This window comes from Barbus barbus, assembly GCF_936440315.1.
Source record: "Barbus barbus genome assembly, chromosome: 43".
NCBI classification, from domain to species: domain Eukaryota; kingdom Metazoa; phylum Chordata; class Actinopteri; order Cypriniformes; family Cyprinidae; genus Barbus; species Barbus barbus.
The window spans coordinates 20,964,791-20,990,379 of record NC_136721.1 but is presented as its reverse complement, the minus strand read 5'-3'; the positions used below and the strand labels follow the sequence as shown (position 1 = coordinate 20,990,379).

General features: G+C 36.9%; 1 protein-coding gene across 6 annotated transcripts in view; it reads left to right on the top strand.

The window, feature by feature from the left end:
• The window catches only part of LOC306862232 (mitogen-activated protein kinase 10), a 65,748-nt gene that overhangs the window by 9,958 nt on the left and 30,201 nt on the right, over positions 1–25,589 (top strand). For 4 of the 6 annotated variants that reach the window (XM_079404975.1, XM_079404977.1, XM_079404980.1 and 1 more), the window contains 2 exons: positions 13,907–13,978; positions 17,271–17,440. In XM_079404975.1, coding sequence (XP_079261101.1) covers positions 13,907–13,978; positions 17,271–17,440 — 242 coding nt within the window. Of the gene's footprint in view, positions 1–13,906; positions 14,008–17,270; positions 17,441–25,589 lie in introns of those variants that run through there. The other 2 variants (XM_079404978.1, XM_079404976.1) reach the window with 2 other exon arrangements.

Sequence of the window (25,589 nt, the reverse complement as noted above, 5' to 3'; positions counted from 1 at the left end):
TTTCTCAGAAATTGCTAGTAAATTTCACAATTAATTACAAGAAGTAGAACACATTGAACTAAATGTGGGAGACTGAAATAATATTTTCTTGTAAATCATACTCCAATAATCTTTTGTAGTATATCTTTGTTCCAAAACCTAGTGAGCTGCCTTGCTGCCTACAGACTACATAGGCAGCTGCCTTCTAAGTCAACATCCTAAAAGAAATGAAATTTAAAAGTAACTGATTTGGAACACTTTACATAGGCAGCAACTGTATTATTATACAAACAGTGCTGCTTATATAAACTGCACAAATTACACTTGATATTGAATGTTGCGTAGCTAAAAATGTAATAAAAAAATGTATAATGACTATGTAGCACACAAATATTTGCTAAAATAGTCTATTTTAATTAGTTTAACATTTTTGCTATATATTTTTCAGTAGGCTACTGAACACAGTTTTGGAGCAATATTGAAAAATGTTCATTTTAGATAGAGTACTTAAAAAAACAAACAAGGTTTTTGCACCGCCAGCCATTGTACATCTCCAAACAACACAAAGTAGTACTGAATATATCTTTTGAATAAATTATTTGATAACTCGCTCACCAGTCAGCTGTGCCATGTGATAATGATGTCATTAGGACAGCTTGAGTTAGACCTATCGGATGCCAGAACTCTGTATTTATAATGTTACAAAATATTTCTGCTCTAAATAAATCCTGTTCTTTTGAAAAAATGTATAATGGGTTTGTACAAAAATGCGAAGCAGCACAGCTGTTTTAAATATTGATTATAATAAGAAATGTTTTCTGATCAGCAAATCAGAATATTAGATTGATTTCTGAAGAATCATGTGAGACTGAAGACTGGAGTAATGTACAAGCAATAAATTACATTTTTAAATATATTAAATAGAAAACTGTTGTTTTAAATTGTAATAATATTTACAGTTACACTTATCTCCTGCTTTGCTCGCAGGAGGCTTCAAAAACAATGCAGTATTAGAAGAAGAAAATGGAGTAGCAGGAATATTCCGTTGAGTAGTGAACAGACTGTGAGTGAGGGGAGATGTTAATTATTCATATCATAAAGCTATCCAGGACACCGCAGAGTTAACGGTGAACTAGAATGGGATTAAGCTGATAACCCCCCCCACACACACACACACACACACACACACACACACACGCACACACACACACACACACACACGCACAGACACACATGGCAAAAAAACAGCCCAAACTGAAAGAGCAAGGCAATTTAAGACCAGGGAGACAAAATGGATAGAGAGAGAGTCACATTCTGTCTCATTTACTGCTCTAATCAATTATGTGCCTGGACCCCAGCAATGCATTTGTGCAGCCAACTGCAAAAAATTCAAGTGCTCTGTAATTAGTGAGTGATGTCTGCCATTGATTTAACAGTAAACAATGCACATTATGGTTCTTCCCAGCGAGAGCTCAGACCGAAGGTTTTGAGGGATTTGAAGCAATTTTCAGTGTCTTCTATGATCAGCTGAAAGGATTCTGTGACAGTCTATAGGGTTTGTTGCTCTTTCAAAAGCTCAGGATCTATTCTGCCTCAGATGTTTCTCCAAAGATTCATTATGAGCAATAAAATGATTTATGATGAAAAGCGAGTTTGGCAAAAGCTGAACTCAAACCCAGTCGATCATGTCATACGCTACTCCCCAGCGCATTACTCTCCAACCTCCGCCAGTGCAGAAAAAATACATGTCCATTGAGATGAAATGAACATGACACCAGTGTCTTTTCTTCTCTCGAAATTTAACGACTTTTTTCTCAAAATTTTATGACTTTTTTATCGTAATTTAACGGCTTTTTACTTGTAATTTAACTTTTTTTTTCTCGTTTATTCTCAACATTTTATCTCGACTTTTTTCTAGAAATTTAACGACTGTCTTTTTTTTCTTAATAGTCTGAGAAATATCAAAAAAGTATCCATTTGCTGTTTATTTAATTGTGTTGCTGTCAAGGAGCAGCAACTGAGATATTAAAGACATTTTTTTTTTTTTTTGATGTTCTTTCCTATTGGCAGCCAGCAATGTCTGTTTTAACTTTGTCAGCATGTTTGGGGGGAAAATTAATGTAGGAATAACATACACTTGTGTGTGTGTTTGTGTAGAGTGTGTAAAAACTAAAGTTTGACTGCAGAACTGCTGAATAATCCAGAAGGTGGTTGAAAATGCATCCCATTAAGTCAGAAAAGCTGAGGTGTTAAATGAATCTGTCAGCACTGAACGGTCGACAGGTCCGACTCGCTCCCAGCTCGACTTTAACCTCTGAACAACCGAGAATGAGAGTAAAATAAAAACAGGTTTTCAAATCACATTCTTAAGGCTCAGTGCAAGTTATCCTTTATAGATAATGTGAAATGTACTATTTACTTATTAATACATGTTACTGGTTTTATTGTGCACAATTTATCAGTGCAAAAAAAAAAAAAATGAATTTTAATGTTTCATTAAAATGTAATGCATTCCTCTGCCTCTGAAATTCATTTTATTTTTTACCAGTGAGACCAAGGCATATAGGCAGTGGAAAATGTCATATTTTATTAAGTCCCGCCCTACATTATTTCCCTCTAATATTCTGTTTCACCTAAATTTGCCACATTACCAAGTCTTTATCCAACTGAATATGGTTTAAATTATGAAGTTTATTTATCCCTTATGGGCCACAGCACTGCTCTAGTGATCTAGAATAAGTTTTGACTCCATCTGTCTATGATTTCAGTCACTTTTGTTCTGAAATGCTCATCTGATCCACAAGCTTTGGTCTCTTCTAGAGGATGTTCTGTTTGAAAAGTCATTTTTGAACTGCTTCTTGTGAAAAATGTTAACTGAGGTTTCACATGCAGTGAACACAGAAGAAGATATTTTGAAGAATGTTGGTAACCAAACAGTTGCTGGTAGCTGTTGACTTCAATAGCATGGAGAAAAAAAAATACTGGGAAGTTAATGGCTACCGTCAGCTTTGTGTTTACCAGCATTCTTCAAAATATCTTCTTTTGTGTTAAACATCTAAAAGAAATTTACGCAGGTTTGGAACAACTTGAGGGCAAGTAAATGAAAGGATTGTCATTTTTAGGTGAACTATCTCTTTAGAACAGAACTAGCACACCTTAACAATATGCTAAGGGCAATTAGATGGTAATATATCAGATTCCTATCAGACAGCACTTCATTGTGTCTGTGTGTCAACATGTACCCCTGTATCATTATGTGCAGGATCTGGAACATAAGCAGCGCAGGCAGCAGCGAGGACATATGTCTTCTTTTTCCAGCTGATGTTGTTTTACGGTATCTGCCGCCCACACACGCGATACCTGCCAGCACTGTCAGTGAAGGCGGGCCCTGGCCCCGCCGACAGGGCCCAGATCGGCTCCCGGTGAAGAGAAATGTGTTCATGACCTGAGTAAATCAGCCGCACTGCTATCGACAGCCTCTCGAAATCACATAAAAACACAGAAACACCCTGCTATTCGTTTGTTTTCACGTTGCAGGCCTGTGAACTCTGTATTCACATTTGCGCATGTTCTCATTGTCGTGTCAAGGGTTCAAATTGGATTTTGAGGCACTGTAAGTCTGTAATTTGATTGCGTGTGTTTTTATGCACCCGTGGGGATTTTATGCATCACCCTGGGTTTGGTTGTCATGGCAATTTCTTCAGATAATATGTCTGGAGATTTTCCATTGGTATTGTGGTGAATAGCACTTATTTTTTATAGGCAGCAGAGACCTCTTGACCCTTGTGTGTCTGAGATAATTTCCTGTTGTGTGTGTGTGTGTGTGTGTGTGTGTGTGTTTTAAACTGGATATATTATTAGAGGCAGGTCAGGTACAGGTCAAGCCAGTAGTTCAGATTTTTACTAAATCTGTCAACATATTATTTTTAATGTATATATATATATATATATATATATATATATATATATACATTAAAAATGCATTTGAAAGACTGGAAATTTTGTTTATTGATACATCTGCATTCAAATAAAAGCAGACACGGGCATGTTTTCGGATTGTTCATTTTTTTCCCCTACTGCAACGTTGAAAAATAAAAATAATAATAATAAAATTATAATAAATAAATAACCACTAGTATAGCTGCAAACGCCAATTAAGTGTACAAGCCTGAAGTGGCCATGGGAAGATTTGGGAGAATTCCCGGTGAGCAGCGGAAAACAGCTGGTGTGTGCAGGGCTTAAGCTGAACAAACGCGGTCTAATTTTAGTTTAGTTTTTATTTTGTGAACAGTTTTCTAGCCTATAGTTTTTATATACAGTTTAGTTTCCGTTTTCATTTTAGTTTTAGTAATTAAAGTTTAGCAGAATAAACACGAACACTTCCAGTTTACTTTAAATTTATTGACGCAAACCATATAGCGACACAAAATTAAAGCATGCTGAGATTGATTAGAAAACGATTATTTAATTTGTATTATTTTATTTAGTTGCTGTTGGTTTTGTTTTGTTTTAGTTTTTCATTTATTTTGATTTCTTTTTTTTATTCTTTCTTTCTTTCTTGCCTAAATGCCTTTATTTTCATCAATAGGCCTACAGTTCTTAATACAACATATTTTACTGTTTAAACATGTAGGCTATACAACATTTCTTACATTTAAACTCGTTTAACAAGCATTTTAGAAGTAAAAATAAAACGCAAAGAGACCGATGCGGCTCGTTTAGGTGACTTGGTTTGCTTTGCATAAAATGGTTTACTGTTTTATAGATTAAATTAAACAAACCTATATTTGACCAAAGAAATAAGTCATCGGCACTGAGAACTGCTCTCACCCGAAGAATATATCTGCTCGCACTCACACCGGGGTTGTTGCGAATGACCTATAGGAGCTGGGTTACACAAAAACGAAAAATCGAAACACTAAAAAATGTTGCAGTGATTTTAGAGTTTAAGTGCACACTATAAAAGCAACTGATGCAAGCTGGTAATCACTTAAGTGGGTCAACCATGTGATTGCGCGAATGATCCCTTACTCTTTATCCTCTGAAAGAATGCGTGAAATGCATTTGTCCGTGTTTCTCTCCGTGTCGAATCGCGCTCACGGAAAGTGCTTGAGAAACAGTACTATCTCTTCCGCGGCTCGGTACGCTTTCAACTGGTTTTTTTTTAGTCTCAAGCAAGAGACTGTACGACATTCATGTTACATGATAGGCTCTGAGAGAAGCCTATTGACGCCGCTCAGGTGGGGGGCGGCGCGGGAGCTACATTACTATGAAGCAAAGTTCATTTCGATTTAGAATAACTAAGGGGTGATAACTTGATATGAGTGCAATTTTTCCAAACGAATGCCCAAAAGATAAACTAAAATATCTGTCTTTTTGCCACCCTAGTTCGCCTACATGCATGCGCCGGCCCTGTATACATATATATTAATTACATTTTACACAAATATAGATTTTTTGTAAATATTGTGGCGGGAGGAGACAGACACAGTGGGTGTGGCGTCAAGCCTCGGAGAGGTTTTTATTAAACAATAAAATGTAAAATAAAGTGTCCAAAGGGGGAAAAGTGTCCAAATAAACGGGGAATCTGGTGTCCTCCTTGTGCTGCGGGGCTTGTGCAGGAGGGTAGTGTTCAGAAGGGAAGGGTCCAGGGAAGGGGCGGAGTCCGGTGGCCGCACGCGCTCCCCTCTCGGGGCCGGGAGCGAGTGGCAGCGGCGTCTCTTGCGCGGCTTCTCCAACTCCTGGGTTCCCGGCGCTTCTGGGGGATTCGACGGCCCGGCATCCTGACCCGTCAGCCGTCTCACGGGTGCGGCAGTCCTCCTCCTCGACGCACCCTTCCTGGACCCACGAGGACACCAGCATGCATGCACGGGGAAGAGACCGGTCTCCCGAGGAGAGGCGCGCTCGGCATTTAAACAGCGGCGGTGATGAGGCTCCATTCACATCAGGTGCGCCTCATCACACGTCGCCAGCTGTGGCTATCCAGCGCCCCTCCTCTCTCGCTCACCCACTCCCGTCGGGAGCCTGGTGAAGGGCGGCGAATACGGGACGGGGTGGTAATGATAGAAAGGGGGGAAGGCAGCCTACTCGTCACAATATAAATGTATATGATTTATTTAAGTGTTACATTTTCATTAAATGTTACATTTTTAATTTGCAATAATGCCAGGAAATTATTTAATTATATGCAGTGTTTTTATAGTTAACTAAAGATTAAAACTTATTAAGAATCATTTTTGTAAATTGAAATAAAGCTGAAATAAAGCCAAAAATAATATATTATATAAACAATTACATGAAAAACTGAAAAAGAATAAAAATTGTTGTAAAAGATTAAATTAAATGACTAAAATGACTGAAATCTGAAATAAATATAAAATGAAGAGAAATATATAATTAAAAACATACAAAAATATAAATGACAAATGAAAACTAAAATATATAAAAATCGAATTACTATATGAAATGTGAAAACCAAATGATCGAGTTTTAATAAGGCATGAAAACAAATTTTGCACGGGAAACTTGCATTTTGTTTAGTAAATGTAAAATCTAGTTTCATATGGAAATGGATGTGGGACTATTAATTTAAAGAAAAATATGGTTACATGTTATCTTCAGTCCTTTTTTTTGAAAATTTTGTATCAGTAATTTTCATTTGAAGTGAACTAAAAAACTGAAACCCTTAAATAAATATTATTAAAACAGGAATCTCTGTAATTAAAGGTTGTCCATAAATATCCTTTCTCGCTGCCAAATAAAAAATAAAATCTCTTCTCCTCCATCTGCTGCTGTGTTTGATCCCTCTACCCCTCACTGAAAAAGCAATATTTCCTCTTTTCTGCCAATCTCTTCATTTCACAGGAATTAAAGCCTGAATTTAGATTTTGCCATGCAACATATACCTACCAAACCTCTGATGATTGACAGATAGAATGATTGAATAATATTAAAGTCCCAGACACAAGCCAGACGGCATATATCTGGCATTAAAGGCTAGAGGTTGAGTGTCTGTTTTTTTTGCCCTTGTAATTATCATATCCAGCTTCAATTTCATGCATTATTTTACATCTTTCTCTCTCACCTCTCTTTGCATATTTATGAAGGTTATGTGCATATCTTAGCAGAATCTACGTCTCTTCATTAATATACTGGGGAACACTAGTGATTTGAGGATGGCTGTAACTAATCTGTTGGCATGCTTGATGATAATTATAGCATATTTCTGGTTCTCATGGTTTCACAGCACTCTCATTCAGTACTTGAGGCTTGATTGCCTTGGTGTTTCTCAGTATTATTTATATACTATTACAGTATTTATTAACAGAATACTTCTCCTAAAAATGAAAATTTGCTGAATTCACTCCCCCTCAGAGTATCTGAAGTGTAGATGAGTTTGTTTCTTAATCAAAACAGATATGGAGAAGTTTAGCATTACATAAGTCGCTCACCAATGAATTTGCTGCATTGAATGGGTGCCGTCAAAATGAGAATCCAAACAGCTGATAAAAACATCACAGTCATTCACAAGTAGTCCACACATCTGCAGTCTATCAATTAACGTCTTACGAAGTGAAAAGCTACGTGTTTGAATGAAATAAGATTCGTGCAATGAAATATTTGAATGGATTTTCATAGATATCAAGTAGATATATCCCATATCTGGCTTTGAATGGAGCACAGACCTCTGACAGATCATCAGTGTTAAAGCTCCAGACACAATGGACTAATTAATCAATGTTCTCCGTTCATGAAACTGAGTTGAAGAGGGAGACAAAGAGGAGGAAAGAGAGATGGAGGGTGATGTACACTTTCCATCTGTCGGGTCTCAGGGGTGATGATTCACTGTAGCTCTGAAATCACCTGTCTGCTCATCTCAGTATGGCTGCCGTGCACTGAATGTTTCACACGCTGTCCAAACACTTTACAAAATTAGCCTCTGGTGCGCACCACCTATGTAAAGGTCAGATTTTGTCATAATAGCAGCACACACACGTACACCCACTAATGCTGAAGGTATGATGTGTAGGCCTATACCATTCAACGATAGAAATGTGTCAGCTGATGGAGACTTTGCTGTACCGTTTATATTAGAGTCATGATTTGAGTCATGTTTTTAATTTTAAGTGCTGTAATGGGAAGCTGTTTGTATAATGATAGCAGACTTTTCTTTTGTTAAGGATCATTTTACCTTTTGGTTTGTGACAATCAACTAAAAATAAAGAATTTATTCATTAATTATTAATTTATGTTAAATGTTAAGAAAAAAAGGTTATTTAAGATATTTGTAAATAATTTAATCAATCATTTTGAGGTTGAATTTTCATTGAAATAAATATATAAATAGGTGTACAATAGCAATCCAAAATTTGGGGTCAGTAAATGTTTTTTAAATAAATGTTGTTTAATGTTCAGCAAGGCTGCATTTATGTAATCAAAAATACAGTAATATTTTGAAGTATTATTATGATTTAAGATGTTTGTTTATTTTAATATATTTTAAAATGTAATTTATTGTTGTGATGCAAAGATGATTTTTCAGCATCATTACTCCAGGCTTCAGTGTCACATGATTCTTCAGAAATCATTCTAATGTGCTGATTTGCTGCACAATAAATATTTTATTATTAATAATAATTTATTATATAATTATGCTTAATATTTTTGTGGAAAGAATCATTCTTTAATAAATATAAAGTTGAAAAATAACATTGATTGTTCTTTTGTAACATCATGAAAATACTGGCATGTGATTGATGCATCCTTGCTGAATAAAAGTAATAATTTCTTTTAAAAAATTGTACTGACTTTTGAGCTTTTTATAGTGTTATAGTTATAGTTTGTGTTGTAAATGTAATTTTACTTAAATTGTTAGTATGATTTTCTTTTTTTAATCTTGACAGTTTGTATTCATTTTTATTTCTGTTTTGGTGATATATTTACACACACACACAGTTATTATTATTATTATTTATTACATTTATTATTTCATTATTTTGTTTCGAGTAATCAGATTAGTTTTTAATGGTTTTTTAGCTACCTGTAATGACCCTGCATACCATCCAGCTCCATACCCACCTTCACGTCACTCTTTTGACAGTTTTGAAGATGGACTTTATTAAATATCTTGTGCACCCTGTCCAGCTCAATACATCTGTCGATACACAAGAGGGCTTTACAATCCAAATTTATTGCAATCCAGCATTATTAAACTCACCCATTATGTATTATCCAGAGGCTATACTTGATCCATAACAGGAATATTTTTTGTGCATCTGTCTAGCTGTTTCTAATCTTCAGGCATGAGTTTTATTACCATGCAGTGCCCTTTTGGGCCCCTTGGGAAGGCAGAGTTCCTGCTCTCTGCTTGCGTCCTGCTGTCTGTTTGCACTCAGTAATTCATCACTCTCTTATCAAGGTTCCTCATCAGTTCTCGGCCTCATTCATCAGGCCAACTGCCCCGACCTTGCCGCATTCTCCCCTTTATAGATAATATTTCTGTGCAGCTCAACTATTTACGTGCTGTCAAATATTTATTGAATAGCAGGCTAGAGAGTGTGGATGTTAATGCCAGTTGATCTAAGCAATCAATAAGAAGATCATATGAAGTACTACATGTTGGACACTTTAAAACTAGTGTTGATTTGATGTACACTAAATGCCACACCAGTGTTGTTGAGTGTGGAGACTAATGGGATTTGGATGTATTTGATTTTCTTATATTTTTGTAAAAGTCCATTTTCTCCTATAAAACACCATCCATTCATTAGCTGCATTTGCAAAGGTTAACATCACAGTTATTACTGAAAAAAGGTCAGACCTGAGTCATATCTAGGGAGAAGAATATGTGAGAGCTCTTTTGACATGAGCTAGTAATCAACGCCTTTGCAGTACCCTAGCAACTGCACAAGAACATGCTAAAAACTCATGTTAGCATGTTTAACGTGTGTTAGCGCCACATGTTTCCCTCAGAAAATGTAAAAGATTATTAATATATTGATCATTAAAAATCACAAACACATCCATCTGTTTTTGATTCTTTGGTGAGAGTGTTGATATGGTGTGATTTTATATTAGCAGCTTTCATAGCTAGTGCTGCTGTAAACACAACCTTTCAGTCAAAGGTGTTGAGCAGCAAAGACTGGCTTTTTCTCTCTCTGGTCTTGTGTCTATTTCTTTTTCCTCCATAATGCTGGAATGTAACATCCACTTTTTGAAATGAAACACATCCTATTTTTCTCTCTGAATATGCTATTTTTCTCACAAATGTGATGGGCGCTTTCAAAACAACATTTCTGAATCTTTTGTTTTGAATCAGTGGTTTGTTTTGGTTCGAATCAGTTTTTTTTTTTTTTGAACCACGGGTTTGTTTTGGTTCGAATCAGTTTTTTTGGTTTGAATCAGTGGTTGTTTTGGTTTGAATCAGTGTTTTGTTTTGAATCAGTGTTTTGGTTTGAATCAGTGTTTTGTTTTGAATCAGTGTTTTGGTTTGAATCAGTGTTTTGGTTTGAATCAGTGGTTTGTTTTGAATCAGTGATTTGTTTTTGTTCAAATCAGTTTTTTTGGTTTGAATCAGTGGTTTGTTTTGGTTTGAATCAGTGTTTTGGTTTGAATCAGTGTTTTGGTTTGAATCAGTGGTTTGTTTTGAATCAGTGATTTGTTTTTGTTCAAATCAGTGTTTTTTTTTTTGGTTCGAATCAGTGGTTTGTTTTGGTTTGAATCAGTGTTTTGGTTTGAATCAGTGTTTTGGTTTGAATCAGTGGTTTGTTTTGAATCAGTGATTTGTTTTTGTTAAAATCAGTGTTTTTTTTTTTGGTTTGAATCAGTGGTTTGTTTTGGTTTGAATCAGTGTTTTGGTTTGAATCAGTGTTTTGGTTTGAATGAGTGGTTTGTTTTGAATCAATGATTTGTTTTTGTTCAAATCAGTGTTTTTTTTTTTGGTTCGAATCCGTGGTTTGTTTTGGTTTGAATCAGTGTTTTGGTTTGAATCAGTGATTTGTTTTTGTTCAAATCAGTGTTTTTTTTTTTTTTGGGTTCGAATCAGTGGTTTGTTTTGTTTTGAATCAGTGGTTTAACTTGGTGCTTTGTTACGTCATGCTGTATCAAACCTCACTTTCGAAAATTCTAATTTTCAAAATTTGGTTTGTTCGCTGCTCTATTGCATTGATCTGGTGAACTGATTAACAAGCATGATGGGGGTTTTTTTAACTGATATCGGACCAATTTTAGGCTATAATGTATTGAATTTTAATTAAATTAATCTAAATACTTGCACATGTATAATACAAAAAATTAAATAATACCTGATTGCTTCTAATTGACCTAGTTTGCCAAGCCCTGCCTATGAACACACAAAACAAATTTTTACAAAACCTTCATATTTATTTGGTATTTTAATTATGTAAATATTACAGTTAATAGATTATACTTTCATAAAAACATTTGCAATTGGTTTGTAAAAGGTGCCAATGCCAATGTTTTCGTTGCATTTAAATCATTTTGACCAGTAGGTACCTCCAGCCTGTGGTGTTTCAAGCATGACCTGCTGTTCATTTTTACAGAAGTCAAATTGGTAAAATGTGACTTTAAAGGTCCTTGCACACAGTCCAAAATTCTCGTCTGAAATTTTTGCACGTTAAAAGATAAATATGACCTCACGTTGTGTCAATCACGTTAAGTATATTATCTGTTTTGATGAACAATGGCAGATAGGGGGAGCATTTGAGAGTGTTATTTTTTCAGTTCTGTTTGGTGCCGCTTGTGATACAGAAAATCGCTTACAGCAACTCCTCAGTATTTCAAGACTTTGTATTTCATTAGCATACTGTGTGTGATAAAAATCTGTGTGCCGTCAGTTGAAATCTGTTCAAGGATGTTCTCACCGACGGCTGTGTGTCTCCTGAGCCGAGTTCTGTTTGTTCCTAAATCAGTTTTGAGAGTTCATTTGTTTTCCATACAAGTATTGGTTTGCCGCCACAGTAACAGACTGGCGGAATGTTTGAATCAGTCGCTCCGGTTTGAAGGAAGCGATACAAAACAAATGACATCGCAAGATTCATTATTCATGAGTACTGCATTTATATGAGTGAGTAAGTGAAGTGACATTCAGCCAAGTATGGTGACCCATACTCGGAATTCGTGCTCTGCATTTAACCCATCCAACGTGCACACACACAGCAGTGAACACACACACACCGTGAACACACACCCGGAGCAGTTTTAAAATATTAAATATTTTCAATCTACGGAGGTAGTGAAATATAAAAAAGCACATTGCTTTGATTAAATGTGTAAAACTGTAATTTTGAAATTGATGACAAAGCTGTATCTGTGAAAGATGTTCCCTTGAGAAATCGGCTGCATGGAGGATGTGTAGTAAAGCAGTAAAATAATCACTCCTCTAATGCTGGTTGCTTGTTTTTATAAGAAGCCTCTGTATTGATCAGAAGTTTACACTGTTATTAGAACATTAGAACTGACTTCAGACTGCAAATAGAGAAAATAGTAATTAAGGAGTGGAACCTGCAAATTACTGAAGCAGGAGCTATTTAAGATGGAACTTTAAGCATCATCCCTCTCTCGCTCGTCTCTTTGGATCATTCTTTTCATCATATTGACTAGCTGCTCTGTATCCCATAATGCTCTTTGTCTCCGAGCAGACTGCAGAAGCAGCAGCGTAGGTTTGTGGGTTTCAGCATTCGCTATGAAAAGGAAATGAAAGCTGTGCTGTTAATGTCAGTCATTTGACAAACACACGTGAGCTGTAGGCAGTCCTCATGCCATTTACACACACAGCTGTAAGCTGCCACTCAAAACCAGCAAAAACATCATAGCAAGTGCTGTTTTCACTCACACATCCAACCATTATCAAATCTGCGTCAAAGGCACAACCATGGATGATGCTTTAGATATTATACTACAGTATATATATATATATATATATATGAAGAGTTAATTTGCAAAAACCGATAACTCTGTTTTTAACAATTCTCAGAAATCATGTTTTTTCATTGTGCATTCCAATTAATCTCAATCAAACTGCAGTTGGGTTAAAAGATGAGTTGGTTAAAAGATAACTAAAAAAACAGCTAACTAACACAATAAAACAGAATAAAAACACGATAACATAAAAAAAACATGTAATACACATTGGGGTTTGTAAGATTTTTAAATGTTTATTTTTACGCTTTTTTTAAGACAGATTTTCATTTATTATTGGTAATATCGAAATATTACTACTTCTAAATTGATATTGTTTCATAAATGTATCTAAATATTTTTTCTTCACATTGACTCCAAGTAAAATCAGTAATAATAACCTAAAAATAAATTTAAAAATCTCATACCGTTAAAATGGCCCACATATTACTGTGCATCCATATTTGATCCCTTTGTAACAGCTGGCTGATATGAAGCCTGGAAAACACTAATGAATATTTAACGCCTATCCACATGGCTTCAGTATCTTTAAAAGGCAGGGTGCACAGTGCTAACCAAAAGCTCCTCCTCGTCCCTTGGGGAAAAAAAATAACAGGAAACAGAACAGAGGAAGCGGAAGAAATAATCAACGTGAATTAGCATACTGTCTTTGACTCCTGGATGACACTGACTATTCTTGGAAAGCCTGTTCTAATGCATAGATCCTCAGTGTGCCGAGAGCCGTTAAATCCTCAGGGCAGGGGCTTTGAGACAGAATGAAGATGGTAGATGTGAGAAGAGAAAAAAAAACATGTTGTTTATTATCTCAGCTTTCTCTCTTTTAGCACATATCATTATCTGCCAAAAACGCATCTTGAGAAACCAAGTCATTTTGAGATGAAATGAGCTTTACGGAACAAAAAGCAAATATCTTACTACCTCAATATCAAATTCTTGCAATATTTATTCACTCAGTGTTTAATCATGACTCTTAATTCCTGTGTTTCAGGTATTTATGAACAGACGTTTCTTATATAACTGCAGTGCTCCAGTCCTGGATGTGAAGATTGCCTTTTGTCAGGTGTGTGTTCCATACAGGTAAATTAAAAGGTAGAGTATACATTCACTTCCATTCTGTCCGTCATTCTTATGGATGTGTCATTGTCTAAAACAAATACTGGTGACAGCATGTCTGGGCCCTTAAGGAAGATGTACAGCTTACAGGATCAATTCCTTGCAGCATTCCAAGCCATTCAGACTTGGGTTTCCCAAAATGCATTGATACAGATCACTTTAAATATGCATGCAAGTATTTTCTAAAATCAATGCGGTCATCCAGATGCATCATTTAAATTAAAAGCACTTAAAGAAAAAAATATATTCTGCATCGTTTTTTCTTTGGAAAGTGACTTTTGTTTTTTATTGTATAATGGCATACAATAATACAGACTTAAATTTCAGTATTTTTCTCATGCAAAGCTATCATGATATTGTTTCACTCTGAAATATATCACATTATGGAAATAAAATGGTTTATAAATGCCATTCCATATTGGCTTTAAAATGATGCCAAAAATGCCAAACCTTCATGTCGCTCCATGACTTTCTTTTTTCTGTGGAACACAAAAGAAGATATTTAGGAGATGTCTAATTTCTATTTATTTATTTTGTTGTTTTGTGCTCCATTAAGTTTCATTGAATAGACAAAAAACTGGGTTGGAATGACATAAGGGTGAGTAAATGGTGATTTTGAGTGAACTATCTCTTTAAGTTTATGTACATCTTCCTTAAATTCTGGGCTCTCACTTATGACCTGATTTATATTGTAACATTTGTATTGTAACAAGGTTTGCAAAAGATAATTGTGACTTTTTTCTCACAATTATGAACTCAATTCTAAGAAAAAAACTAAAGTTTGAATATTCCGTTTTTTTCCTCACAATTGCAAAAAAGGGTAATTGTGATTTTCCGTGTAATTGTGAGTTTATATCTCACAATTCTGACTTTTCTTCTCTGGACGGTGGGAAAAAAAGGTTGCAGTTACCCCTTTATTTTTTTTTGTTTTATCCAATGGCCCAACAAGCTTCCATAGACATTCATACTGTAGGCTATATCAGAATATAATAATGATGCATGGTTTTACATAATGAAACTTACTTCTGATTAATCTAAATATGAAGTAAAGCATCTCTTCCCTGAAGAAATCACAGTAGCTCAGCAAAACATTATTAATTCACATAATATGTCCCTTGGGGTTTTTTGTCCTTCATTCTTTCTTTTGGGCTTTAAATTATTCTCATCACCTGTCAGAAAGTCCTTTGGTGAGACGTACAGTTCACAGGTCAAGAGGGCAGTAGGTGGAGTTGACTAGCAGATAAAAAATTCACCCTGTTAACAAAAGGTTGTAGGTTCATATCCCAGAATGATCGATCCATGAATCAACACTGTGTCCTTAACACTTAACCTCTGTGTACTCCACAGGGACTGTCACTGTAGTAAGTGTACTGGTGGTCACTTCAGATAAATGACTAAATGACAACTGATTCCTGAACCTAGTGTGTTTCATATCCCTAAAAAGTGTATCAGCTCTGTTGGGAAACAAGAGACTTGACTCTGAATTGATTCCAGTAGATTTTGGTGCTAGCATGTTCCTAAGCTAACAACAACAACATTAATATTGGGTAAAATAATCAGCTTTTAACTTTTTTTTAAAGGAATTAATTATTCCAGTGTTGCATGATCCATCAGAAATCATTCTAATGTGCTGATGTGGTGTTCAAGAAACATTTCTTATTATTGTCAATGTTGAAAACAGTTTTTGCTGCTTAATATTTTTGGGGAAAATGTCATATGCTACCATTGTTTAGGGTAAGTAAGATAAAAAAAAAAACATTCAGCAAGAATGCATGATCAAAAGTGACAATAAAGGCATTTATAATGTTTAAAAAAATTAATTAAAAATGTTTAATTAATTAAAAATGCAAGACTTGTTAAAATGTATCATGATTTCTACAAAACTATTAGACAGAAAAAAACTTGAAATCGATGATAATGAGAGCTAGTATTAGTAATTGAGTACCAATTGATAATAATTGAGAAGGAAGTCAGCATATTAGAATGATTTCTGAAGGATCATGTGACACTGAAGACTGGAGAAATGATGCTAAAAATTCAGCTTTACATCACAGGAATAAATTACATTTTTAAATTTCTATTAAAATAGAAAACAGTTATTATAAAATGTAATAATATTTTGCAAAAATAATGTTTTTTTCTGTATTTTTAAGTACATGCAGCTTTGGTGAGCATGAGAGACATAAATCTGAATTATTCCAAACTTTTGACCCGTAGTCTATAAATACTCATTAGCTTCAAATTAGCCCAGTCAGTTTAATAAGGGGCCACTGCATTGAGAAGTGACTCCCATGATGAAGAAAGACTTTATGAGGCACGTTCAGTACACACATGCATATATGCAATTTACTCTCTCTCACTAATTACCACTTAGCTTGTGAAATTATGCGGACAACTTCCTCTCTTAATATGGCCACGAATAGATTCACTATGTGACAGTTAGTACAATCAATTACACAGCTGGCCCTTGTGCCAACGCTGGCATGAGCTCCAGAATGTAGAGAGCTCGCATAACCTTGATCGTTTAACTTAATATAGTCTTATATCTGAGATCTTCAGCCAAGCACAGATAAGCGCTCATAACTGATCTAGCCTGAGAAATAAGCTTTTTATAACGCTATTTGAGCAAAAGAAACAACATTTATGACACAGTTGTTCTCCGATTTCATTGGAGATTTCAAATATGAAATTTAATCATAAGCTTAGTGAACAGTTTTGGAGAATTTGATGTTTCCCCATTCAAATAGATAGGAGCTGCACAAAGATGGTCGCCGAGTGACAGGACTTGTCTTAAAGAGACTTTGGTTATACTAATTCTCAAATTGCTTATAGTAATAGATGCAATATTTGTCTTCACTTATTTGTGACACCTCATTTCATTTAATTATATTAATTTATTTGCCTAGTGTGTGGATTGACCTAAATATAAAGCTGCAATATCACGTTGCAATCATTTATTTATCTAAAAACCATTTAAGCAAACTCATCTGTATAGTTTTATAGTGTTGCATGGGGTTTCATATACTGAGCTGATGAAAAGAAGATACAAAGTAGTATCTATATCTCTTCACACTGTTTATTATATACGTAACTATTGAGGTGAATTGTTTGAATCTCAAACAGGTTTTTATGAATATGCTTTTTTTAAATAATAGCCTTACAAGTGCTTATATCAACTGTCTAAACCCAAGTTCTGTGATGTTTTCAGCTCATACATCCATCTTTTTCTCTACATCCAGGGGTTTGGCAAACAAGTTGATGTTTCTTACATTGCCCAGCATTACAACATGAGCAAAAGCAAAGTGGACAACCAGTTCTACAGTGTGGAAGTAGGAGATTCCACCTTCACGGTTCTCAAACGGTACCAAAATCTAAAGCCCATCGGTTCTGGGGCTCAGGGAATAGTGTGGTGAGTACCCATCATGCATCGCTTTGTGTTTCTATTGTGAACGTCCATATGGATGGCATAATGCTTCTCAAACATCTTCCTGATTGAGGCTTTGAATTTTAAGAGCGATATTTGGGAGTTTCTTGGCAGGTTGAATTGCAGTTCCCAGTAGACAGCAGCTAATTTGGATCCGAGTTGCGCTCCCCAAAAACCAAACCCTGTGATTTTTATAATGAATTTTGAGTCACAGACTTTTCGCCTATGGGATTATGGGAAATCTGGATCAAAGTGGCCCTCCCTTTTCCTATGTCCCTGTCTTTTCCCCCTCCCCGAGTCCTCTTTCCTTGCATCTCAGTTTCAGTGGCAGCGGTACGGTTGTGCGGAGAAGGCAGGGAGGCAGGACTGGACTGTTAATGACATTGTTAATGTGTTCTGGCTGGTTTTCTGGCTGCAGTAATCCTGCCTGCTGGACAGACAACCCTGATTTAATTTAGCTTCCTCTCCTCAGCAGCAGTCACATGATGTAGCATGGCAGCTGTATTAGCCTAACAAACGCCACATCATTCTCCGGAGAGAGAGAGAGAGAGAGAGAGAGAGGCAGAAGAAGGACAGTTTAAAAGGATTGCAATGTCACATGTTTTCCACAGAGCCTGATACAACTGGTGTGCTTATGTTATATTGCTGCAATATTTTCAAAAATGTTATAAACACTTTAAAAGCTTAGATGCTAGAAATCTAAAAAAAATCTAACTAAACTGCACAATTTATGTTTTGCAGTTTATGTATTTTGATTACCAAAACTGCACTGATATAAAAGTGTTGTTTTGAAATTATAAAAATTATATGAGTATGTTTTACATAAAAATACTATTTCAGTCTTTCAATTTATGTGTTTAATTCAGTGCATTACTTGCTCACGATTTGTAATAATTTGTGAAATTTACTAGCCTTCTGTGGGAGAAAACAGTTTTTACGCCAAACAATCAAACAGCAACATTTGAGGTTTTATTTTTAATTTAATTTAATTTAATTTAATTTAATTTAATTTAATTTTATTTTATTTTATTTTATTTTATTTTATTTTATTTTATTTTATTTTATTTTATTTTATTTTATTTTATTTTATTTAATTTTATTTAATTTTATTTTATTTTATTTTATTTTATTTTATTTTATTTTATTTTATTTTATTTATTATTTTGCAAAGTTTCATTTGACTAGCAAATCTATGCAACAATCTGGCAATTTACCATCCCAGGTCAAGTCAAGTCAAGTCAAATCACCTTTATTTATATAGCGCTTATAACTAAGTAAATTGTGTCAAAGCAACTGCACAATATCAAAAAAGGAAAATAGTGTGTCAATAATGTAAAATGAAAAGATTAAAAGAGTATTAAGAGAATTAAGATTATTCTCTCATAATTAAGATTATTAAGAGAGAGAAATGAAAACGGAGCGAGAAAAAAGAAAACAATAATAGGCGCGAATAGTCTTTTAACATCACCAAGGCTGCATTTATTTGATCAAAAATACAGTAAAAACTGTAATATTGTGAAATATTATTACAATTTTAAATAACAGTTTTCTATTTGAAAATATTTAAAAATTTAATTTATATCTGTGATGGCAAAGCTGAATTTTTTTAAGCAGTCATTGCCCCAGTGTCACATGATCCTTTAGAAATCATTCTAAAACTTTTTTTTTTCAAAAAACGGTAATGCACTATATATATATTTATCACATTAAATAAACAAAACATTGTCATATTATTAAATATGTAGGTTAGGTTATTACAACCTTTTCATGACTTAAACCTTTTCACAGCATATTTTTGCAATAGCTGGGTCTTTGGAGTTATTAAATGGATCCATCATATCATTCACAGTCCATGTTGGAAAGCTACATGCTGAATATTTAGATGACGCAGTGCTGCTTTCCTCCGAGTAACAGTCAGAGCTATGAGATTCTGGCATCGTGCCGCTGCTCAAGATTTGGCCGCTAATAATTTATCATACCACACACTCGCACACCAATCTCCTGACTGCGTATGCTGGAAAATTAGATTCTTACCTTGCAGAATTCTCTCCTATATTGGATGTTGGGTACAAATATATGTGCCAAGAAAGTAAACATACAAATACAAACAAACAGAATGGCCAAAAACATTACAAGCATTATTTCTGTATTAAATAACCCATTATGCAGTACAAAGGCAATTTCTCAAGAAGCAAAAGGATGCTGTCAGACTCTTTGGGGATTTCTGGGCCTAAATAGTGGAAGAAAGAAGTTTTTGCCGTGTTTTTGTGTTTCTCTGAAGGTAGCTTTTTTCCTCGCACTACTCACTCTATTCATGTAGTAAGTATATTGTGCACTGTATAGATGCAGTAGGTCAAGTCATTTGTCCTATTATTAATAATATCTCCCAACGAAATGTGCTCAGTTTGACCACTTTCAGTCATGGTTTATAACATTTCCTTGGCTCATTAGTTTATTGGACACAAAAAATATTTTTTTTTACATTATATAACTCGACACAATGCTCTGAAAAACATGCAATGGGGTTGTGACAGTGTAAAATACCACAGTTTTGAACATTGTTGTGTATTGCATGCTTTAGTCAGCAAGGATGCATTAAATTGATCAAAAGTGACAGTAAATACGTTTATAATTTTCTGAAAATTCAGCTTTGCACCACTGAAATAAATGATATTTAAAAATGCATTTAAAAATGCATACTACTATATTAGTTCTAATATGGAATGAGCACTACTCTAGTACTAATTTCTGAAAATAGCTTGACAATTATATATTTACATTTATTCATTTAGCTGACGCTTTTATCCAAAGCGACTTACAATTGCTATGTATGTCAGAGGTCGCACGCCTCTGGAGCAATTAGGGGGTTAAGTGTCTTGCTCAGGGACACATTGGTGTCTCACAGTGGATTCGAACCCGTGTCTCTCACACCAAAGGCATGTGTCTTATCCACTGCGCCATCACCACCCCTGGTTATATAACCTCTCATAGCAAAAAAGCGCCTTTATTTACATGTCTTGTGTATGACAGGCCACAAAGACTCTTGCCATTTATGAGAGAAAAATAATGAGAACATAAACAAGTTGATAGGACGGTTCTGGGCCAAACTGTTGTGCAGCTGGCAGAGGGGCTGAACACTGTGATGAACTTAATGTCAAGTTAATTACACTAGGCTGTGATTAATTTCACCAGGCTGTCACCAAACTCAACTACGGCTGTCAGCGACAGCGACTTTGTCATCTTTTCCACTTCTTCTCTGCATAGAGCTGGGTTTGGGGTGTGAGATGTATTGTGCTTTGAGTATAATTCTTGAACATGATTTTTAATGTATTCAATTAAAAAAGATGAGATTGTTTTAATCGTTTTTTGTAACGGAATAAAATTCTGTCAGCACTTACTGATCCTCAGCAAATAAATATTTAAAGGAGTAGTTCATCCAAAATTAACATTTGCTGAAAATTCACTCACCCTTAGGCCATCCAAAATGTAGATGAGTTTGTTTCTTCATTGGAACAGATTTGGAGAAATTTAGCATTACATCACCTGCCCACCAATGAATCCCCTGCAGTGAATGGGTGCCGTCAGAATGAGAGTCCAAACCGCTTATAAAAACATCACAATAATCACAGTAATTTGCACGATTCCAGTCCATCAGTTAACGATTTATGTGAAAAACTGTGGGTTTGTAAGAAACAAACCTATTACTCTGACGGCACCCATTCACTGTAGTGGATCCATTGGTGAGCAAGTGCAATATAGTTAAGTTACTCCCAATTTGTTAATTTTCAAGCAAATTTTACTTTTTGGGTGAACTACTCCTATATAGTCCACCCAAAAATAAAAATTTGCTGAAAATGTACTTACCATTATATTTTTCCAATCTTTTATGAGCTTCCTTCTTCTGTGGAACAAACAAGAAGATATAATGAAGAATGTTGCGTTTTGTTTGAAAATACAATGGAAGTCAATGGAAACCAAAACTTTGGTTTGGTTACCAACATTCCTCAAAATATATTTTGTGTTCCACAATATTCGTGTTTGTGTTTTCGGGTGAACTTTCCCTTTAAATTTCAATCTGTTTCTCATTTAAATGCATCGTGTGGCTTTGGAAGACAAGTCATACGGACTTAAGTGGCTTTTGTGACAATTTGTGGAGTTTATCATTATGAATTACAAATTATCATTTTCGTTAGATGGAAAATAAGTTTTGACACTCAGTTTTTTTGTATTTCTTAGGAGAAAGAATAATACTTTTAGATATACATGAAAGAGAAAATGATCACAGAATATTTTTAGACAAGCAATTCCATTTTTACTAGTGTGATATGGTGTCTGTGGTTATATGTCAGGTCTATTCATACAAACTGTGGTGTTCAAGTAGTTAAATGGTGTCTGGTTTGTGACAGCTGCCTGTAGGCAGGGCTATTGAAGAGCAATGCTGCAATGCATTAACCACCTAGAGAGACAGCCGTGACATCATCTTTGACACAAATGGGTATCTATGGCCACCATTAGCCAAAAAATCTCTCAAACTGCCGTTACCATGGACACATCAGTTCTCAGTTCCAAAAACGTGCTTTAGAAACTTTCCTGCTACAGCTCAGAGAATATCTCGCCAGCTTAAAATCACATGGTTTACTTTCTAGTGGACTGAAATAATTGTATAATTCAATGCACTTGGTGTAAAAACAATTTACACTCAGAAATTGCTAGTAAATTTCAAAATTAATTATAAGAAATAGCAAGTCACATTGGTGAAAGGTACAATTTTAAAGACTGCGAAAAAAAAAAACTTTTACATTGTGGTTTATTGTCAATATTTACCATATTCATAGCATTTGACAATTTCTTGATGGCACTTTGATTTAGCTTATCCTGTAGGTTTTCTTCCACTATGTGTGGCTCGTCTGCGTGTGTAAGGGTGTGTTTGTACCGTAGGGTTTTCCCTCACCCCTCCTAGAAAGCCTGTTTTGGTGTACCTCACCCCCTTCTGCTTTGACCATCTGCTGTACAACCAGCTCTACAGCTCTGACTGTCTGCTCAAATAATCCATAGGTGTATCAAAGATCCATATGGACCTTGGAAATCTTGATTTCAGACTGTTATATAGAGGTAAACATATACAGCTTTGACTTCTGAAGGTTGCATTGAAAACAGACAAGTGCCCAAGCACTCACGTTTTATTCACCCAGAAGGCTTTTTAATAGGTTTTTATTGGGGACTAAACGAGTGAAGGTCAGTTTTGACTGTAGAACATGGCACACTTTCAACTTATCAGTTTTTAGTTGCTGTCTGTGGCTCCATGGGAGGAATTCATTTTTCAATCATTTCATTTCCTGGACCTGTGTGAGACATGTTTTTTTTTAACAATGGGACTTCAACCTTTACCAGCGCATGTCAACATGGTTAAAGAGCAGACTTTTTCAGTGCAGCCTTGTGGGTTGAAGCATTCAGTCGTAAACCTCAGCAGCTTTCAGAACTCAATGGCCTCTAGTAGCACTTCTTGAACCTGGTCCAGTCGTAAAAATATAGTGCTTTTAACCAACAGCTCTACTGCTTCATTAACCAGGTTTTCTTACTGCCAAACATACGTGCAATGTAATAGGAGCGCAATAATTCTGACTAAAATATACATTTTGCTGAAATATTTGTAGTTAATAAACAATAAATGTGACATATGTAGAATTTTAAACCTACAAGTAAGTGTATTTGTATAATGGGGTAATCGTTTTTACTCAATTAGTCTGTGATTTTTTAAAATTATTATTTTCATTTTTAGTTTAGTAAATTTAACTTCTGCTATAAAAACGCTTTTTTTATTTAGTTTTTTAGTTTGCAATGTTAGAATGAAATGCGATTTTAACCCCTTTTGAACATAATATGGTTACATTCCCTTTATTTGTTTATTTGATTAATCCAAAAACAAGTGTATAAATACGAGATATATACCGTACACCGCAAATCAGCCAAAAAATACAGAGATATTCATTTTTTCTCATATCGCTCCCAGCCCTAATATATATAGCTATAATATTATTATTATATTAATATATTAATTTATTTTACAATATTAATGTATTATTTATTATGTATGTAGTAATGTGAAAATGTATCATATTAAAATAATTGTAATATTATATAACAGTAATAATGATATGTAATAAAATCACACACACACACACAAACACATGATTACATATTTTTTGCTGAAAGTTTTAATCATTTACATTAAATAGTCACTCAAACACACTTATACTGTTATGCGTCGGTGGTTGTAGCAATAGAGGCGCAATACGAAGGAGTAAACAAAAAGGAATATTCTTTAATCAATGGCATCAACACACATAAGACATTAGTTAACTTAAGATCAGACAAACACAAAGGCAAAACTGAGGACTTATAAAGGGGCTGGAACAAACGAGGAAACAAGGTAATTGAATCAAACACAGGTGATGAATATAACTAATTAACAAAACTAGGTCAGAAACTAAAACAGGAAGAACCAAATAAGGACAAAAAGGAAACTAAACAAACAGTTCTGTTACAGATATCGCCCCCCTCCCGGAAGGTGCGTCCCGCACCGTAACAGTAACATCGGGGAGGGGGGGCGGGCGTCCTGGAGGCTGGAGCAGAACCAGGCTAGGACAGTGAAGCCTCCAGGACGGATCAGGAGCCTTTGGAGACCATGTCAGGACTGGAAATTCGGGAGGCCATGGCGGAACTGGAGACTTGGGAATCCATGGTGGATCCGGAGCCTTAGGAGGCCATGGCAGGACTGGAGATTCGGGAGACCATGGCGGATCTGGGGCCTTGGAAGGCCATGATGGGTCTGGGTCCTCGGGAGACCATGGTGGATCTGGGGCCTTGGAAGGCCATGATGGGTCTGGGTCCTCGGACGACCATGGCGGATCAGGGTCCTCGGGCGACCATGGCGGATCTGGATCCTCGGGCGGCCTTGGCGGGTCGGGGTCCACGGGCGGCCTTGGCGGATCGGGGTCCTCGGGCGGCCTTGGCGGATCGGGATCCTCGGACGACCATGGAGGATCGGGGTCCTCGGGCGGCCTTGGCGGATCGGGGTCCTCGGGCGGCCTTGGCGGATCGGGGTCCTCGGGCGGCCATGATGGATCTGGGTCCTTTGTGGCCTTGGCCTTTGGCCTGGCCACACAAACTGCGGCTATATGGCCCCCCCCCAAAATTTCTTTGGGAAAGTTCCCCTCTGGGGCCCACCTTGGAGGAGAGGGTTCTTGCGGGCGCTCTGGAGGAGCGGACTCTTGGGGGCGCTCTGAAGGAGCGGGCGCTTGAGGGCGCTCTGGAGGAGCGGGCGCTTGAGGGCGCTCTGGAGGAGCGGGCGCTTGAGGGCGCTCTGGAGGAGCGGACTCTTGGGGGCGCTCTGGAGGAGCGGACTCTTGAGGGCGCTCTGGAGGAGCGGGCACTTGAGGGCGCTCTGGAGGAGCGGGCACTTGAGGGCGCTCTGGAGGAGCGGGCACTTGAGGGCGCTCTGGAGGAGCGGGCACTTGAGGGCGCTCTGGAGGAGCGGGCACTTGAGGGCGCTCTGGAGGAGCGGGCACTTGAGGGCGCTCTGGAGGAGCGGGCACTTGAGGGCGCTCTGGAGGAGCGGGCACTTGAGGGCGCTCTGGAGGAGCGGGCACTTGAGGGCGCTCTGGAGGAGCGGGCACTTGAGGGCGCTCTTGCAGCGCAGACACTTGAGGGCGCTCTTGCAGCGCAGACACTTGAGGGCGCACGGGAAGCGCGAAGCTGGATAGAACCAGCGGAGACGAAGGAGAGCTGGACGGGACCAGCGGAGACGCAGGAGGGCGCTCTTGCAGCGCAGACACTTGAGGGCGCTCTTGCAGCGCGGACCCTTGAGGGCGCTCTTGCAGCGCGGACACTTGAGGGCGCACGGGAGGCGCGAAGCTGGATAGAACCAGCGGAGACGAAGGAGAGCTGGACGGGACCAGCGGAGACGCAGGAGGGCGCTCTTGCAGCGCGGACAATTGGGGGCGCTCGGGAGGCACGAAGCTGGATAGTACCAGCGGAGACGAAGGAGAGCTGGACGGGACCAGCGGAGATGCAGGAGGGCGCTCTTGCAGCGCGGACACTTGGGGCCGCTCTGGCAGCGCAGGCACTTGGGGGC